Source organism: Schistocerca cancellata, chromosome 7 (genome assembly GCF_023864275.1).
Source record: "Schistocerca cancellata isolate TAMUIC-IGC-003103 chromosome 7, iqSchCanc2.1, whole genome shotgun sequence".
Taxonomy (NCBI): domain Eukaryota; kingdom Metazoa; phylum Arthropoda; class Insecta; order Orthoptera; family Acrididae; genus Schistocerca; species Schistocerca cancellata.
This window is the reverse complement of record NC_064632.1, coordinates 212734425-212755394: the sequence shown is the minus strand read 5'-3', so window position 1 is coordinate 212755394 and position 20970 is coordinate 212734425. Positions and strand designations below refer to the sequence as shown.

Genomic DNA, 20970 nt, shown 5'->3' with positions numbered 1-20970 from the left:
TGTTGTTTCAGTGGGACTTCATCTGTATTTTTTAGATCTTCACAGTACAAATGATGCGTCCCAGTAATGAAGTGAACAGAGGTTATATAGCACTTGTTCGGATTCTGCATTCAACTATAATGATTATAATGAGATGTGTTCTTTGGAAACATATTGATGTGATTCCTAACCTTATTTTTTCTCTTGTTATCAATGGCATGAGGTCTGTTAGAATGCTTGCCTCTTCTATTCTGTCTAGGTGCATGTACAGATACATGTGTTGTAGGTTCATGACTCTCAGTGTCACATTCTTCATGGCTATGGACAGTCCTCAAACATTTAACAGAATTGGTATGAACAGCTAAAAATGCAGTCCTACAAATTTCAACCTCAGTAACTGGAGTGTCACGAATAAAATACCTGAATGAACCCTTCCTTTGGCTTACTGTTGGAACCTTCCTCTTCTTTTGATACACTTTTTTGCACTTTTTGGCCACACTAATCCAAATAAATAAGCATTTTGCTTATTACTCGTATAATCTCCCAACCTACAAAATTCAATAAATATTGCCCCCATCTGTTCCTCATTCATTGTTGAGTATTTGCAGAAACTAGTCTTCTTCTTCTTCTTGTTCTTGGTATGGGCCCCTTTTCCACTGGGAATGTGTCAGTCCTGAATAACAGTAAATATAATATGCTCTCTTTAAAAGAATGGCCACAAGCCACTGTGCTAGAAGTTTGCACCTACGATACTAGATGTACCAAAAGCACAAAATCACTGCACAGGTGGAATGTGCCCCTTTTCCACTTGGCCCCTCAAATGTATGTACCTTTTCCATTTTCACGTTGCATGACATCTCGTACTACTTTGCTTTTATTTTATGCTTCATATATTATGCCTTGCTGTGCTGGTACTGCGAACGACTGAAAGCAAGGGGAAACTACATCCTTAATTTTTTACGAGAGCATGCAGCTTTACTGTATGGTTAAATGATGATGGCATTCTCTTGGGTAAAATATTCTCGAGGTAAAATAGAAAATTTAAAAAGGAAAATGAATAGGTTAAAGTTAGGTATGGGGGGAATTAGTGAAGTTTGGTGGCAGGAAGAACAAGACTTCTGGTCAGGTGAATACAGGGTTATAAATACAAAATCAAATAGGGGTAATGCAGGAGCAAGTTTAATAATGAATTAAAAAATAGCACCATAGGTAAGCTACTATGAACACCAAAGTGAATGCATTATTGTAACCGAGATAGACATGATGCCCATGCCTACCACATTAGTACAAGTTTATATGCCAACTAGCCCTGCAGATGACGAAGAATTTGAAGAAATGAATGATAAGATAAAAGAAATTATTCAGATAGTGAAGGGAGGTGAGAATTTAATAGCCATGGGGGACTGGAATTTGGTAGTAGGAAAACGAAGAAAAGGAAAAGTAGTAGGTGAATATGGATGTGGGTAAGGAATGAAAGAGCAAGCTGTCGGATAGAATTTTGCCCAGAACATAACTTAATCATAGCTAACACTTGGTTTTAGAATCATGAAAGAAGGTTGTATACGTGGAAGAGGTCTGGAGACACTGAAAGGTTTCAGATAGATTTTATAATGGTAAGACACAGATTTAGGAACCAAGTTTTACACTGTAAGACATTTCCAGGGCAGATGTGGATTCTAACAAACAATCTATTGGTTGGTTAAAACTGAAGAAACTGCAAAAAGGTGGGAATTTAATGAGATGGGACCTGCATAAACTAACAGAACCAGAGGTTGTAGGGAGTTTCAGAGAGAGCATTAGGGAACAATTGACAAGAACAGGGGAAAGAAATACAATAGAAGAAGAATGTGTAGCTTTGGGAGATGAAATAGTGAAGGCAGCAGAGGATCAAGTGGGTAAAAAGACGATGGATAGAAGAAATACTTGGGTAACAGAAGAGATACTGAATTTAATTGATGGAAGGACAAAGTATAAAAGTACAGTAAATAAAGCAGCAACAAGGAATACAAAGTCTCAAAAATGAGATCGACAGAAGTGCAAATTTCTAAGCAGGGATGGCTAAAGGACAGATCTAAAGATGTAGAGGCATATATCACTAAGGGTAAGATAGATACTGCCTACAGGAAAATTAAAGAGACCTTTGGAGAAAAGAGGACCATGTGTACGAATATCAAGAGAACACATGGAAAACCAGTTCCAAGCAAAGAAGGAAAAGTAGAAAGGTGGATGGAGTATATAGAGGGTCTGTACAAGGGTGATGTACTCGAGGGCAGTGTTATGGAAATGGAAGAGAACATAGGTGAAGATGAAATGGGAGATATGATACTGAGTGAAAAATTTGACAGAGCACTGAAAGACCTAAGTCAAACCAAGGCCCTGGGAGTAGACAACATTCCATTAGAACTACTGACAGCCTTGGGAGATCCAGCCCTGACAAAACTCTACCATCTGGTGAGCAAGATGTATGAGACAGGGGAAATACCCTCAGACTTCAAGAAGAATATAATAATTCCAATCCCAAATAAAGAAGGTGTTGACAGGTGTGTAAATTACTGCACTATCACTTTAATAAGTCATGGCTGCAAAATACTAACACAAATTCTTTACAGACAGATGGAAATACTGTTAGAAGCTGACCTTGGGGAAGATCAGTTTGGATTCCATAGAAATGTTGGAGCACGTGAGGCAATACTGACCCTACAACTTATCTTAGAAGATAGATTAAGGAAAGGCAAACCTACGTTTCTAGCATTTGTAGACTTAGAGAAAGCATTTGACTATGTTGACTGCAATACTCTCTTTCAAATTCTAAAGGTGGTAGGGGTAAAATACAGGGAGTGAAAAGCTTTTTACAATTTTTACAGAGGTTTGCCAATGACGTAATTCTGTCAGAGACAGCAAAGGACCTATAAGAGCAGCTGAATGGAATGGACAGTGTCTTGAAAGGAGGATATAAGATGAACATCAACAAAAGCAAAACGACAATAATGGAATGTAGTCTAATTAACTCAGGTGATGCTGAGGGATTTAGATTATAAAATCAGTAGTAGGTGAGTTTCGCTCTTTAGGGAGCAAAATAACTGATGATGGTCGAAGCAGAGAGGATATAAAATGTAGACTGGCAATGGCAAGAAAAGCGTTTCTGTAAAGGAGAAATTTCTTAACATCAAATGTAGATTTAAGTGTCAGGAAGTCTTTTCTAAAAGTATTTGTATAGAATGTAGCCATGTATGGATGTGAAACACGGATGATAAATAGTTTACACAAGAAGAGAATAGAAGCTTTCGAAATATGGTGCTACAGAAGAATGCTGAAGATTGGATAGGTAGATCACATAACTAATGAGGAGGTACTGAATAGAATTGGGGAGAAGAAGAATTTGTGAAACAACTTGACTAGGAGAAGGGATCAGTTGGCAGGACATGTTCTGAGGCATCAAGGGATCACCATGTTAGTATTGGAGGGCAATGTGGAGGGTAAAAAACAGAGAGGGAGACCAAGAGATGAATACACTAAGCAGATTCAGAAGGATGTAGGGTGCAGTAGTTAATTGGAGATGAAGAAGCTTGCACAGGATAGAACAGCATGGAGAGCTGCATCAAACCAGTCTTTGGACTGAAGACCACAACAACAATGTACTATTTTGTAGTTGAATGTTTTCCTTTCAGCAAACAGTACCATCCTGTATATTTTTCTTCATAGTAAGATAGGAACTATGGATTGCTGTAATGCTTTTGTAAAGGAATGAAAAGTTAAATGTCTCGTAAGACTTTCCAGTAGACACAGTTATTGCAACTATTTTCCTTAGTTGCTGTTGTTGATGTGACTCCTCTTGGTATTTATCCACAAAAATTAATTTACAGCATGTGCAGAATTTACAGAGCTCAGTACTACATCATTTTTCACTTACATTTGGTCCGAGGTTTGATTTGCCAATGCTCTAGAGAAAGTACATATTTTACATGCCGAGATGACCCTTTTGTTGGCTTGCAGCTTTTTGGGTTTGCCAAGCCTATCTTTAGCTTTATTATCTGACAGTGTTGACCAGAGAGGCCAAGATCTTTTATAAATATTTTTCCATGTCAATATCTGTAAAAACATCAACTGAAACTGATGGTGAACTTTTTGTTCCCTACTAGCAGTGTTAACTGTTTGTGCCACACTATTAATATTTGGGACATTCAAAAAGTTATTACTAATTTCATCCTCAACACCTGTGTTAATATGAATGTCTCCACACTACCTCACAAAAAAAGTGAAGACCCAGATGACATGCTTCAAGGTAACTTCATACATGATTGCACCACCAGCAGGTATGTAAATGGTCTGAGTTGCAATTCTCTGTGACAGATAGAATGGCCACCAGAGTGCATTAATGTTGTTCATGTGTAGTGTTGTTACCAGGCCTGGTAAGGTAAACAAGGGGCATGAAGAGTGTCAGATGTTAAGTGATTACTGCGAAGGACATAGAGATGCCAGATACTTGTGTGAGACAGAGCTGCCAGCAACTGACAGAGCTATTGTCAGTCTCCATTTGGCTGGCTCATCAAATCACACTGTATCCAGGTTTGGAAGCATTGAATGTGACAGGGGCCAATATTGTACTGCATGGAAATGTGAGGGCAGGTATACTCCTTGTTAAGTTTATGGCTGACTAGGTCTGACCACTACAAGGGAGGATTGCCATATTGGGCACGAAGTACATAATAACCCCTCCATATCTGTGCCTGCCATTCAGTGAAAAGTGATAGATTCCCTGCAACTTTATGTGTCAAGCCATGCCATTGGTTGGAGTCTAGCAGCAGCTGAATGAGCAAAGTACCACTGCATGTGTGGTGCCATTAACAACACAAATGGCTGTGCTTGGAGTGATGCAGTGGCTGGAAAGCAAGGGCTACTGATGAATGGTATCAACATTGTTTTAAGCAAGAATCACAGTTCTGCACTATCCCCAATGACCAATGACCATTGTCTGTGAGTTTGGTGGTGACCTGGGGAGAGGTTCTATTCTTCCTATATTTTTGACAGGTACAGCAGTGTTACTCCTCGTGTCAAGGTGTTGGGAGCCATTGAGTATGATACCAGCCAGGTCTTTGCCGGTAGTGACTGAGAGATCTCTGACAACACAATGGTACATCATGGGTGTACTGCAGCCTCATGTGTTGCCTCTCATGCCACCGTGTTATGGTGCTGTATTTCAACAGGCAGATGCTTGACCACACTTGGTATACATCTTTATGAATTGTCTGTGTGATGCTGAGGTACTCCTGTGGCCAGGAAGGTCTCCAGATCAGTGCCCAATAGAACATCTGTCATACCATCTCAAGTCTCCACTCTATCACAGTGCCACTGTCCAGGATATCAAGGCCCAGTTACAATAGTTGTGAGTCAGCTTGTCTCAGGAGAGCATGCAGTGGCTTTATGACACCCTTTTCAACCAGATCAGTGCAGGCATCTAGGCCAGAGGAGAGTGCAATGTCACATGGATCACATATCTGAGTGCTTTACTTTTCTTTGTCAGGTAGTATGTTTGTTTTGGGGGCTGACACTCTTTCTGGGACTTCTCTTAATTTGTAAAAAAGTATTCACTATATCCCATGTGAGTGGCACATGCATGGACCTCTAACTTTGCTATCAACAGCTCCCAAATCAAAATCTTTATCTACACTAATTGTGATCAGATCTTCTCTAGCTATGAGATATATGCCATCTCTGATATACAAGAGCTATCCAAAAAGTAACAGGTGTTTTGAAATAAACAAATTAGCAATAAGGAAAAATCAAATTTTGTTATGTACATGGAAAAGATACACTCACTCATAAGCTATTTTTCTACACAGTCGCCTTTGGGAACCCACATAGCACAATATTTGTGGCAACCAAGCTTTTCTACCTCTATTTTGTGCAACAAACTCTGCAAAATTTGAGGAAAATGTTGCAAAAGTTCTGTAATTGTGAAACAATGATTTTTACGAATTTTGTCATTGATTTTATCACTGGTTTGTCTGTCACAAGGTTACACCTACCACGGAAATCCTCATCATGAATATTGGTATGGACATATTTAGAATCAATGCCTCACTTTCACTCATTATTCCTTTTCTGTACATATTGCAATGTTTGTGATAAATTTCAGCTTGTTTGCAGTTTCAGTTTTTATGCAGTTTCTTGCCAACAAAATTCAAATCACAGAATGCACCTCAGAAGTGGCAGCTTTTTTTTGCAGTGTACATTTTAACACATCACAGGAAGCAAAGAAGCAGAGACACAGACCACATGCTACACTGCTGGATGCACACTAAGTGTACGAATGTTATGGCACCATGATAACCACTACTGTGGTATATCAAAATGTCTGCTACTTTCTGTATAGCCCTTGTATATATGTGATTCCTGTCAATTATTGTATTTCTACAGTAGCAATTCACACATTCATGTGACACTATTTCAAGCTGGTGTACTTTATTTTTAATAGGCAGCAAATTTTGACAAAAAAATAGGTAATTATGAGCAAATTTTTGTGGTGTTTGTGCACTCCATTGTGGTACTTTGTACTTCTTATGCGCACAATGAAGGAATCTGTCCCAGACATCCTCCCACTACCACATACTCCATTCGTGTCACAGGCATTTCCTAAACCATCAGTGGCAGGGCCACATGTGAAAGCAGCCATGAGATCTGCCAACTTAGCTGTAACTACCGTGCCGCATTCTGCTTTTGCATGAGAGTTAAATAGGCTGTTTGCCTGCAGAATGGCCATTGTCAGACTGGCTAAGAGAGAGCTGAAGCACCCATACCCAGCTACCAAGTGTGCTGCCAAACACAATGTGCTTCATTCTAATGATTACTCTGCAGCCTGTGCCATCTGGATTCTATGCTCCGACACGAGCTTTTCTGAATTGTGCAGGTGGGAACTCTTCCTTCAAAACATCCTTCATTTCTGTGATCCTCCTGGCAACTGTGTGCACCAAATCAGGACTCAAACCAGGAACCTTGACTTTTGTGGCAATGGTCTTACTGACTGACTTGTCCAGATACAACTTCAATTCTGCAAGTACCTCTCTCCTGCTTTTGAAACTTCATGAAAACACTCATCTACAGCAAGCTCTAACAGGTGCTATTGGGCCAAAGTCGGCTGTAGAGTAAGACAAGGTAAGACTGGATGGCAGGCCAATGGGGAAAGGAAGAAGCAGCTGTCAAAATGCACACTTTATTTCCAATTAACATATTGATTCTGCAGAATGGTGGGGAGGAAATCATACCCCTGCCACAAAGGAGTGGACTGGTAATCGGCCAGTTGGTGGCCAGCGTCCATCCAGCTGGTTGCGAGACATGCTGGCACCCTGCTTTGCTGATGTCTGTAATCAGTGCCATGCCTGTGGCTGTGATCCATAAGCCACAGCACTGATGTCAGTGCTGCATTGGTAGTCTTGGGTACAGGCACAGTGCAGGAAGCAGGTACCCCGGCAGGGACTCAAATTCATGGCTGCGGCTGGTGGCTCCATGTCATCTCCTTGTCTGGCCTAATCCCTGGTGGTACTGCTAGACTATGAATGGCTCTTCTGCAAAAGTGATCCTGAAGAACCCTTATTCTAGTACAAAATTCATACATTCAGCCTTAACATACTACTTGCAGTACCCCATACTTAATATCCTAAATAGTCATCAATGAACATAATAAAAATACATCTGTTACTTCATTGATCGCAGTGCCTATGGTACTTCTTCCATGGATGCATTCACACTTTCCTGTGTACTCCTCTGCTTGCTCCTTTTTGCTTTTCCCTCTGGTTCTACTCTTACTATCCCTGGGATCAACTCCAGAGCACCTCTGAACAGTCGTAAGCACTCTTACTATCTATGCTATCAACTTCAGAGCACCTCTGAATGGTCATAGTCACCCAACATGCACTGTTGGGGATCTTGTCAGCAACTTTATCCTAATGTTGATTGGCAATGTGGTGTATGTAATCTGATAAGGGCAAAGTTACCTTATCACAGATGTCTTTGTCATGACTTTTGTTGTATAAGGCGTAAACAAAATTTCCCACTGCCCATTATATACTGTGGTAAGCCTCCCATGCATTTGACAGCTTCCTCTTTGTCTTACCTTCGCCTTGGTGTTCATCACTGTACTCACTTCCATACCTATCTCACCATTCTTGTGAGCTCATGCGTCAACTCCCCAAAGCCATAATCATAACTACAAATGAAAGATACATGTCCCTATCATTATGGTGAGAGTTCACATAGTAACTGAACATCCTCCCAGCTATCTGATGCACCCATTCTGTCCTTCCATTTGACTGAGGGTGAAGTGGACTGTTTCTTAATTTCTTCAAACGTAACAAACAACAATATTCCTTCATCAAGTCTGACATGAAGTGTGTCTCCTGATCAATAATCATCATTTCTGGTACTCCAAACTTTAGTATCCATTTATTGATCATCACTTGTGTGACTGTAACCATTATCTGGTTTGGCATAGGTATCATTTCGATATACTGTGAGAAACGATCAGTAACTGTCAGTACAAAACAATTTACCACAGGACTCCAGTTAAACGGTCCTAATACATCCACCTAAATCATCTGAAGTGGTTGCGAAGCTTCTGGCAGCCTATGTGACATTACTCACTTATGACTGAAGTCCACACTTTGTACACATTGCACACAATTCTTCATATGCAAATCCACAGCTCCTTTTCTTCCTCTCCACCAGGACTTCTTCACTGTCCTTCTGTTTATAGCTCTGCATCCTCCATGACTTGACAGCACATGATCGGGCACTTCCTTTAGAACTTCTTCCTTCTACCTAGTCAGTACAGTACCACCAGTCACAGCCCTAAACTCATTATCTTGCACAACAAGCTGTCAAACATGCTGAACAGTTGTTACATCCTGTAGTGGTTGCAGTCACTGTCAGCATTTTGCTCTGCTTCCCATGCAGCAAGTCCCTAATCAAGTACTTTTACTTCCCAGTTAATGCAGCTGCATTTCCATGTTTCTTTCCTGGCTTGTCAACTACTCTTCATAGTCAAACTCATTGCATCTTAATGCCCATCTAGTTAGTCTGCTGGATGGATTCTTAACCCAAATAACCATTTTGGAGCAGCATGATCGGTCACCACTTTAAACTTCTTCCCAAAATGTCACTCAGTACACGAGGCTAAACATTTCTCTCTCCATGGTCAAATAGTTTCTATTAGTTTCTATCTGTACAAAAGCAATAGGGTGTTCCCCACCACTGATCTACTGACACAGAACACATCTGAGAACATTAGTAGATGCATTACAGGAAGTGTTAACTCTGTCTGGGAACACTAACAAAGTGCTTGACATCAAAACTGTCTTTAGTTCTTCGAACGTGCCCTGACATTCCTCTGTCCACACAAATTTTGCACCCTTTTTCATTAGTGTGTGAGTGATCATGCTATATTAGTGAACTCCCTTACAAATTTCTTGTAATAGTTTGAGAGTACCTGGAATGACTCTAGTTCTTTATTTATCTTCAGCCCTGAAAAATCTTGCACTGCCTGTACCAGTCTTGTTGGATCTATTCTCACCCCATCTTTGATAATCAGGTACTGTAAGTAAATCACTTCCTTTAACTCAGAATGACACGTCTTGATACTCAGCATCAGATGTGCAGCTCACAACCTCTTAAATACTTCCCCCAAATCCTGTCTGCACTCTTTCATATCACTTGAGAATACAATTACACCGTCCATGTAAACTAGGCAGTGGCGAGGCTTCAGCCCCTTCAACTCTCTGTTCAACAAATGCTGAAATTCTGCAAGAGCATTCTTCAGTCCAAAGGGCATCCTCAGATACTGGTAAAGGATAACAAAAAAGCTGCCAAGGCTGTCTCTTGTCAGTCCTCCGGAACTACCTCCAGCTGATGGTATCCACTTCTTAAATCCATGGTAGAAAGATACTGGCACTATCTCAAATTATCAATAGTCTCTGTGATGTTGTGTATGGGGTATGCATCTGTTACAGTCCTACTATTACTGTATCTCTTGGAACCATCCTTATACCTTTTCATCACAACCACAATTCCCACTCTGTATGGACTGTTACTCTCTTCTATTATCCCAATAGCCAACAGCTGGTTAATAAAGTCGTCCAGAATCAGTTGCAAACATCGAATAGGTTTTACGGTACACCGATACTTTGTTCCCTGTCAAAATTCTATGTTGCATGACAGTCTTCACAGGCAATGGCCTCCAATGAAAAACAAATCCTCAAATTCCACCAATAAGTCCTCCATCTGTGTTCTCTACTTGCTTTAGGTGCCACATCATGTTATGTAATGCAGTCTTAGTGGTGTTGTGTGGCTGTTTATGGATCACGCCATGTTTGCAGCATTTCTCCTCCTACAGAATGTCCAATCTTGCTATCAGTATCTGCTTTGTCAGCTGTACTTCTTTGGCTCCAAAATTGTTAATATTGACAGATACTACCTCCCCGCCATCCTTCTTCTGTAAGCATTCAATACTCCTTTTAACCAAACAAATTGCTGAATCTAGTGCATCATTCCCTTCTAGCAGCTCTTTTGTGCATAATATATTTATTGGTAAGTTTGACTCCACACACACTCAAAGTGACTTCCCTATGCCACTTGCCAGACATTCATCATGACCAAGTCTTAATGTATTTGTATGTGGTTTTTATTGGATTGCCCACTAAGAAGGAGGCACCTCATGACAGATCTACATTCACAACGGCTTTCCCTAGCTGGGAATGTCTTCCCATTAAGTTCCACCACATGTTGCCAGATGTCAGTTATGACATGAAGTTGATGCAGAAAGTCTAGCCCTAAGCTCATGCTATAGCTCTCACTTATGTGAGGCACTACTTCCACACACTTCTTAAATCCAGCAGGCTCCACCTGAAAATTTATTTCCACTGACCTCAGTGGTCTTATATCAGCATCACCTATGCCACACAATCTATAACATGGTGGGTTCAATTGCCTCAGACAGTGAGGTCCCTCCTCTCTATCAACAAATGCGCTCCTGTTTGTAATAAAGTCTTATACTCCCTTTCCTTCACCACAGCTGCTATTGCACATTCCATCTCAGCATACGTAGTTTTTGCATATAATTTTAATGATAACCCCTTCCAGCAGACATGGGTTCCCTCCTGCATTTCACGGCTGATTGCTTCCTTTCTGTCCAGCCATACTATGACTACCACAATGCTGTTGATGACACATCCCACCTTTATTCCACTGCAGCTGGCAACGTTCTGTATGCGCACAATTGTAACACTTCACACGTGCAGAGAATAAAATGCACATATCCCTCACACCTGTCAACACAACAATCTCCTCACACTCCATCACTGATCTCACAACCGAATGGAGATCCTTAGTTTGTCCTTTGTGCACCCTCCTTAACATATCTGGTGACAAACCCCTTGCGAAAGAATCAAGCATTCTGTGCCTGGCCTCCTGGAGAAAAGCTTTATTTGCTTCATCACTCTGTGTCAGTTCATACATTTGTACTTCTTATTATCTCAACAAAATGTTCCACAGCATCCTGTTACCTTACCTCTTCATAGTGGTGCTCAGCTGCTGCCAAAAGAATTTTGCACTATTCTCATTCCTACACCTCTACAGAAGCCCACATTTCAACTGCTTAGATGTCTCCCCCTTACTAAACACTTCTGTGCATCTCACAGAGTACTTTGGCTCAAAAATGGCTCTGAGCACGATGGGACTTAACATCTGAGGTCATCAGTCCCCTAGAACTTAGAACTACTTGAACCTAACTAACCTAAGGACATCACACACATCCATGCCCAAGGCAGGATTCGAACCTGCGACTGTAGCAGTCGCGTGGTTCCAGACTGAAGCGCCTAGAACCACTCAGCCACAGTGGCCAGCACAGAGTACTTTGCCCCTCCTGCTAAACCTAAACACTACATCACTACCTGCAACAACTGGTTATTGGAACAGCCCCAGTACTTGCCGACATCGTCAGCTCCTCTATATATATCACATTCTCACAGGATCTTCCAGAAAAGGGAGTGACTAGGTTAGCAGTAGCTGGATCTATTACAAGGCTTGGTGCCCTGAGCCCTGCTAACTCCTCTTGTTGATATGTTGATCTGCAAGCTATTTAAGCAAGATCATATTTTCTGCTCTCTATCACACTACATCATTAATTGATGTCTGAACTGCCTCCATAATACCCTGAGTCTCTGACTTTAGATTTCATTCATACACATTACAAATGAGCCAGTTGGCAAAAAGAAACCAATGACACCTCATCCCTTTTCATCAACCATTTACATTCTCTACATATGACATGACATGATGGTGTGCAAAACAATTTACAGCTACAGATTCCGCACAAGGAGCAGAATGCCCAAGCAGATTACGCTGCAATCACCACACAGGCTCTGACTACTGCTCTTTACTGTTTCCATAAAATTCAGACACATGAGCCAATTCTTCCAGTCTACCGTATTTACTCGAATTTAAGCCGCACTCGAATCTAAGCTGCACCTGAAAAATGAGACTCGAAATCGAGGAAAAAAATTTTTCCCTAATCTAAGCCACACGTGAAATCTGAGACTCGAAATTCAAGGGGAGAGAAAAGTTTTAGGCCGCACCTCCAAATCCAAACAAAGTTGGTCCATTGTAATATGAGACACAATTTAGGTCGAATGAATGACGATACAGCTATAGTAGTTTGGTTCAAGTCATAAGCTTAGCTGTTAAGCTTTACCAGGTAGCCGCATCAATGCATCAGGCGCTCCATCCGTATTTATACGGGTACCCTTCTTTTTTCACGTGCTTTGTCTGGTTTGAATTGATTGCTTATTTTTCTTTGATCTGATAAGTGCCGTTCTCTTTGTTATAGGTGTTTACATCACTCAAAGCTGAAAATGCATTACTGTACTGTGTCATGCATTGTTTGTCGCATTCTGATAATGAGTGTTTACAACCTGTCGCCGCTCGCAGCATGGCTTGCTTTTGTGCGCGTTACCGCCGCTTACAATTTAAAAAAAAAAAAAAAAAAAGAGAGAGAGGAATCATCTCATTAGCGAAACAATGGCTAGAGACTGCTATTTGTTGTTACTTACACTGCTGCTTTCTTTGATAATGATCAACAAGAACCAAATAATAGACTGCATATGATAGAAGATGTTCTGAACGAGAGTTTAGCGAAATTTTTTCTCCGTTTGAAAATCTTTGCAGACGCCTCTTTAGAACATTACATTCTGCACAGAAATTAGTCATCTTAGATTTAAAAATGTAATCAATTGCCGTGCTTCATTTCTGACTGTATCACTATTCGACATAAGAATAATATGAATATAAACATGACATGAGATGCTTATTCTTCCGTGTTTGCTGTTGTCTTGCTCTAGTTTCGTAGATAATTAGGCAGACGGGATTTAAATGAGATAGCAGCAAACATGAAAGAATACATGGCAAAACGTTTATATTCGTATTATTATTATGGTGAAGAGAATACTGCATGTGATTCATAATTCATAAAAGTTCCTATTAGCAATGATCTCTTGTCACAGGTAGGAAAAAATTCAGAACGCAGAGTTGACCATATTGACAAACATCCCAAACAGTCTTGCCAGTTGCATTTTCATAGTACATTGAAATGCTGCTACATTCGAAGATGAACAATACGGAATTTGTACTTACTTCATTGGATAATGTATGAAAATGCAGTGGTCGAAACTCAGGACGGAGAAAAAAGCTCGTCTTCCCCCCTTTTTTTTTTTAAATTTATTTACTGTGGCAGAGGTTTTGGTGCCAGTATTTATCCTTGTGCCTGTGTAGCGCTACATATATTCGATGACAGAAGTTAATTATGGCGGCACCTACCAACATTTTTCAGAACTTCCGCTTTGCACTTGATTTTAAGCTGCAGGCGGATTTTTGGATTACAAAAACCGGAAAAAAAGTGCGGCTTAGATTAAAGTATATACGGTAAACGAAGTAACCCTCAAGTTACAATGACAATCATAGATCCTGTGCCTGTCACACACATAAAAAGTAACAAACAGTTACTCTACTTACCGTACTATGTTGATACCACAGATCATGATCTAGACATCATGCTTCATGGACAACACATGCTCTGCTGCCCACCGAGGCAACATCTGCACTTCTGATACTATTTTATAGCTGACTCTGGAGGTGGCTTGGGATGGCTATATTGACAGGATGCTAAGTGGTCATTGGGTGAGACTGTATGGCAGGCCAGTGAGTCCCAGGAAGAAGCAATTGTCAAAATCGATACTTTATTTCCAAATGATACATTGGTTCTGCAGTGCAGCAGAGAGGTGAACAGACCCCTATTCCACAGGAGGGGAGCGGCACTTGCTCGACTGGTGGCCAGCGTCCGTCCAGCTAGTGGCAACAAGTGCTGGTGCCCAACTTTGCTGACATCTGCACGTGGTGCTGGGCTTGTGACTGTGTTGCATGAGCCACAACACCAACATCAGCAGCATGTACTGGGACCTTGCAGAAGTAGCCCCTCTTCAATAAATGACCACACGCAGTGAACAAAGCAAGTGGCAAGAGATGTGCCCACTGCACTGTTGATAGGTGGCTGCTGTGCCGGGGTTGTGACCTGCTGCCTCCTAGCAGGTGTCCAACTATTGCTGGAGTCTACCAGAAGGCCTGTTGCATTGTGGTACCAAGTTTTGGGTATGCATTTAGTGTAGGGAGGAGGTAACCTGGTGGAGACCCAAATCAGCTGCAGCTTGTGGCTCCATGTCGCCATCTGGTGTACCACCTGTATTCTGAGGATACTGCTGGATTGTGAAAGACTCTGCTACAAAATCAGTGATTATTTACAGCAGATAGCACTGCACGCGTTGTGTCAATGTTCTGCTTCTGGTCACACACTCATCAACACCACCGAAACCTGGATGACTGAGACACTGCCATGCCTGTGCCATCTATTAACATTGTGCTGGCAAGTTACACTGAGCAAGGTTAGCCTGTCTTGTAATAATTTCACATGCTTGTTGTCTTAATTCAAATGTCAATAGACAATGCTCACATTGTTGGCAGGTAATGCAGTGTTCCACTGGCCCTTCTAAGAGATTTTACTCTTTACAAGGTAGTGGCACTGTACCTCACTGGACTAGCAGTCCTGGAAGAGAGAATATTAGATTAATTTTCCCACAACATCACAAGACAACAAATTCTGTCTTCCCTGCCCTTCAGTCCTGTTCTTGAGCATAATATCACCTCATCTTGTAACCATTTCCTATAATATAATTGTGTTGGAGCCTCTTTTGATTGATATCAAGGATGAAATTAAGGTCACATTATTAGTGCTTCATGATTTCACATGTTACATTTTTCTTGCCATAACTATGGCTTTCTACTTGCAGAAAGTAGATTCTAATTTGAGTTTTGGGTTAATTTTTGTCCAACAATTTGAAAATTTGTAGCAGAAAACGAGGTATATATTTGTCACATTGGATTTCAAAACTAAATTATTGCAGATAAAAACTCATTTTAGTAATAGAGCGTGGAAGAATTTGCCTGTAATTAAGAAGATACAGAGCCAGTTATTAATTTAAACACTTGAGAGTCATTTTGCTAATAGTTATATAAATATTTTGGATACCTGTATGATTACCAGCATCATCTTCTCCTACGTAAACAGACTCTTTGTCACATTTTCCTTCTTTCTCAATTTCCCTAACTTGTTGCAAGTACTATCTTTGCTGACTTTCACTGCTGCTAGTGGATATATGTTTTCTGCCTCTACCTAACTGTGGAAGAGCCTGTTTGAATAATTTAATTTCTCTCTAGATTTGATTTCTAGTATTCTTGTTCTACAGTTGCCCATATTTGATTTATTACAGGTTCTAATTTCATGGTGCATATATGTTAATGTAATTGGATAGTGAGTCATTGATATTCCCGATTTGCACTTATAACATATCTCATAATACTGGTCCACAGTAGGCATAATTGTTAAATATTGATATGCAAATTTTATTTACAGTCATGTGGAAATATCTACAAGGGCTTGGCACAGACTGGTGCATGGGGCTGTTTTGATGAATTCAATCGCATCTCTGTAGAAGTATTGTCTGTGGTGTCTGTACAAGTGAAATCTGTTCTGGATGCTATTAAGGGCAAGAAGACAACTTTCAACTTTATGGGCGAAGTCATAGCTTTAATACCAACTGTAGGGATGTTCATCACTATGAACCCAGGGTATGCTGGAAGAACGGAGCTACCTGAAAATTTGAAAGCACTTTTCAGGTAAATATATTTTCAAGTTCATGTCACATGTTAGACTATACTTTTTTTTTTTTTTTTTTTTTAGTGTGAAAGAAAGAATCTGTTATGAAGTAAATGTTGGATATATCTTCAATGTCAGATGTAAGTTTAGTATCAAATGTAAGTGTAAGAAATCTGTGAGAATTCCCAAGAAAAACAATATGGTAAAAAAAGACATCAGATTAGAAGAAGTTTTTTAAAAAGAAAAATTCGCTTTCTCTTCAAAAAACAATATAAATAGTTCAAACAACTGTAGAGACGCTTAACAGGACACCACCTAAAAGCTGCAAAAATTGAAAAGTTATGTAATTAGTTCTCATTACTCTAGGGCTGAATCAAAACACAAAAAGGTTGCAATTTACATCCACAAAAATCAGGTACTCTGCTGAACACTATTTTGAATGTCCAGCAGTAAAATCAAAGCCAAATACAGAGTTTATAGGACACTGGGAATAAGTATTCCAAAATTCCTGTACTTGCTAGAAATAGTTATAATAAAACTTTGTAATATAATGAGAAGTTTTTAACATTGACTTTATATCAACTAATAACAATCATAAAATACTACACATATAAATTTCTAGGTAATGCATTAAATACAGCATTCTCTTTGTTGTACCTGTCTGCAACTCAATGTTTTCTCTATATGGTGGATAGCACTCTGTCCTTTTCATAATGTTGTTTTTATTTCATTCTGGACTTTTGATTGTTTGCTCTTACCTATAGATTCATTTCTAACATGAATAAATGGCTCCTGCAAGGAAATTTTTAATTACTTGTTTCTGGACTCCACATATTTCAGTGAAGTTAAAACACAGACTATAATAAATTCCATGGCTGATCGTGATAATCTGCACTAAGAGCTGTCTGTCAGTATGTTGATAATGAGATAATATTGCTGTTGTAATTAGAACATATCCCCTTTTTACTCTCCTACAGTATAATGTTCAGAAGAAATACCATTAGTGTGGTAAAAAGAACTACAGAAACAAGCAGTCTGACTGACTTAGGGAGTGGGCAGTTCGATCTCATGTACACCTGTGCATTAATGATATTCATAGCCAACAAGTTCATAGCCAAGAAGATTTGAAACAAACATACATTCACGATCATGGCATACAACATAACCAAATTTTTTGCAAAGGTGTTGCAACTCTGACAAAAGACACCAAAGGGGGTTCTATAGTATAGGATAAAAGTTCATAATGAACTTCCTCTCAACTTAAAAAAGGACATTAATAAAGCAGAGCAGTTCAAAAAGAAATGTACATTTCATGTTGCATACTCTTGTGATCCATTTACCATACCTACTACAAGAAATTTAAATTTGAGTGCTTATGTCATTATCTCACCAGTTTCCTAATGTTTATGATCTACAAAGCAGCACATAAATTTACAGTGCTGAATGCAACTGCTCTTACACAGCATATCACGACTTATTCTGTTGAGAGGGCTACAACATCCCACAATGTTTGAAAATGACCGCATATCAAAAATGCAATCACAGTAAATAATGTTTTAACAGCCTAAAGAGGAATTATTTCAAATAAAAATTTCACAAAGAATGTGAACCCAGTCATCATCAAACTTCTGCATCAGATTTGCCGTTGAACGGTACTCTTGCAGATTTCCCAGAAATGTATCCATACTTAAAGAAATACTGCAAATTGAATGAAAATCAACACAAAGAAAACTAAAGTGATGTGAATACATGACAAATAAGGTATAAAAGTGAAAACAACAGGAGGTTGGATTGAACAGGTTGCACAGTACAGATATTTTGGGAGCATGTTAGACAATAAGTGGGTGAATGGAACAGAGATATGATGGAGAACTGCAATGGCAAAGCAAGCTTTCCAGAAAAAGAAATGCTTATCATGCAACAAAGTGGCATTAGCATTAAAGAATATGTTGATTAAATGTTTCATGTGGAGTGTTTTGTGCACATCTCTGGCAGCTGGAGAAGAGAGAAAGAGACCAAATTGAAGCATTCAAGATGTGAGTTTGGAGGAGAATGAATAAAACAAAATCATTGGATAGAGTGAATAACAGGAAACAAATGGAAAGGGTTAAAGGAGCAAAAAACTCTCCCAAGTCCGTTTAAGAAAAGGAAAGCAAGCTGAGTGTGACATACTGTGACAAAAAGAAATTTTAGCAACACTTATCAAAGGTATAATCAAATGACAGAAGAAAACAGAAAGGGAAAAACTAAAAATGCTATATGATTTGAAAAGAAGATCAGACTATGCAGCAGTTGGCCTGGAACAAGATTAGATGGAGGAGATAGTTGTGCCACTGAAATATTGTGGGCATTTCAGATTGATACCTGATGTTTCACCCGAGAGCCATTTTTACAACTAGTATGCCAGGAAAGCCATGATAAACACACTTTTAGTATTAATATCAATGGTATATAATTATTTCAGTTTATCTTTTTAGTGTTCTATTTGAATACTTGCACTCACAGCCCACTCTGTGAATAATAACGTTTAGTGTGTGAATGTCTGTGTGCTTGTGTTTGTGTTTGTGTGTGGGTGTGTGTCAGAGAGAGAGAGAGAGAGAGAGAGAGAGAGAGAGAGAGAGAGAGAATGAATTTGATTGTGGCTTGCCTTATGTTGATATAAGATGCTTATTATGAAAAATATTATCTAAATACTGAGTTCCTTCTTAAATGATTTGCTTATAGACTTGAATTTGAAATTGATACATTTTATTTCAGGCCATGTGCAATGGTGGTACCAGATTTTGAACTGATCTGTGAAATTATGTTAGTGGCAGAAGGTTTCCAAGAAGCACGCCTCTTGGCTCGTAAGTTCATCACTCTTTACACTCTGTGCCGAGAGCTGTTGTCCAAACAAGACCACTATGATTGGGGACTCAGGGCAATAAAATCTGTGCTAGTAGTTGCTGGCTCTCTCAAGGCAAGTGCATTCAATTCTATACATGCCACTTTTCAGCCTTTTAAAGTAGCTCAGTGAAGGAAAGTAGTCATTATAATAGTTTAAATATTTGAAACAGTTTCAGGTAATTATTTGAGTTCATCATTTTTACCCTTAGGATAATTCTGGGTTGGCTATTTTATCCCTATTTTATTTTTGTAGGCTTTCCATCAATAATACAAGCATAACAGTAATTATAGAAAAATCACTGTAAACTGTGGCACAGTATTCTGTTCTTATGTAAGAGATTATGAATAAATCAACTCTAGTTACTCATGGTTTATAATTATTACCCTGAACGAAAGTAACTAGCTCCTTCTCCTTCCTAGATCATAGGGTGTATACATGCTGGACAACTAGGAAAAACTGAAATTTTTTTGTCTGGGAAGAAAACGGGGAAAAACCCAGGAATTGTTTAGAATTCTGAGAATTTTTCATTGTTTTAGTCTTCAGTTAAATTCTTGTAATTTTGACTGGTAAAAATTGATAAACAGCAAAATGTGTCAAAGGCTTTAGAACAAAGACTATGGAATACTTCATAACAATAAATCGCTGCTGATGAGCGTGACATCATAACTGTTTAAATTAAGTTCGTTTGAGCAGCTGCCAGTGGGTTCACATCTATGTGCAGTTGAATTATGCATGGGCAGTACCTTTTCCCAGTTCTGGCTACGTGAAGTGTGGCTGTTAGCTGTATCAGCAGTAGTAACAAGCAGCCAGATGCTACCTGGAAAAATTTATCTGGCGTACCCAAGCTGCCAGATTCATGCATCCACAGAGCAGTCTGGGCTTTAGTGGGGAGGGGGTTAGTCTCCACGTGAGCTCTGTTTACATTTAGTGATTTTTGTCTTTTCCTCCTTGTTTACAGTTCTCATGTCAAATGAAAACAAAACAGATTTCTCTGGCTAGGAGCTGTTGTATGAATTAAAATACCACTCACATAATTACAGAAGGCTAAAATGTGTTATTAGTTACAGGTTTCTGATTCTATTTCATTTCCACATCACTTTTTTGTCAGTCGAGCATTAATCACCTTGCAGAACAATGAAGTTATTTTTGTCTGTTTGCTAAATAAATGTGGCTTTTATTAATCTTTTCCACGGAGGCAGTCAATTTATTAGAAACGAAGTGTTTCATTCCACACTTTTGGCTAGTTTCAACTGTTCAGTTAATTTCAGGTGCACATTTTCATCTTCTGACATGTCTGGCATTATGCCATAATAAAGAACCAAACATGAGATAATAGGGTACTGGTATTCCCAAGAAAATTTGCATCCCGAAAACTGCACTCAAAAGCTTAATATTAGGTTGGGCCTACTTCATTGTGAATCTGGACATATGAATGTGCACTTTAAGTCGAATTATGCATTTTAGTATGGTTTACAAAATTCTGATACTCCAGTATCATCTCTTCACACACACACACACACACACACACACACACACACACACACACACACACACAAACACGAGTGCGAACATGTGAGCTTCCTACATCATCATAGATGCCCAAGTGCAGCAACACCTGTTTTCTGTCGCTCTCTGATAACTACTGAAATGATATTTCTAACAGGCCACTTGAAAATATTGTGAATCGTGCTTTGAAAAGCATTACTTTCAAAGTAAATTTCCTTTTACACAAGATGAATTATATAACGTGTGAGAATGTGCAATGAATTTCTTAAATCACAGAGTGTTTGACTCTCATTTAAAACTTAACACACTGAGGAGCAACTGCTTAGAAGAATTTCAAGCCCAGAAGGCC

At 39.4% G+C, this 20970-nt stretch overlaps 1 protein-coding gene across 1 annotated transcript in view; it reads left to right on the top strand.

Annotated features, from left to right (window-relative positions):
- Positions 1-20970, top strand: part of LOC126092703 (dynein beta chain, ciliary-like) — an 863310-nt gene that overhangs the window by 579535 nt on the left and 262805 nt on the right. Inside the window, 2 exon segments of the mRNA XM_049908426.1 lie at positions 15986-16248; positions 18986-19187. Of these exon segments, the coding sequence (XP_049764383.1) occupies positions 15986-16248; positions 18986-19187 (465 nt within the window).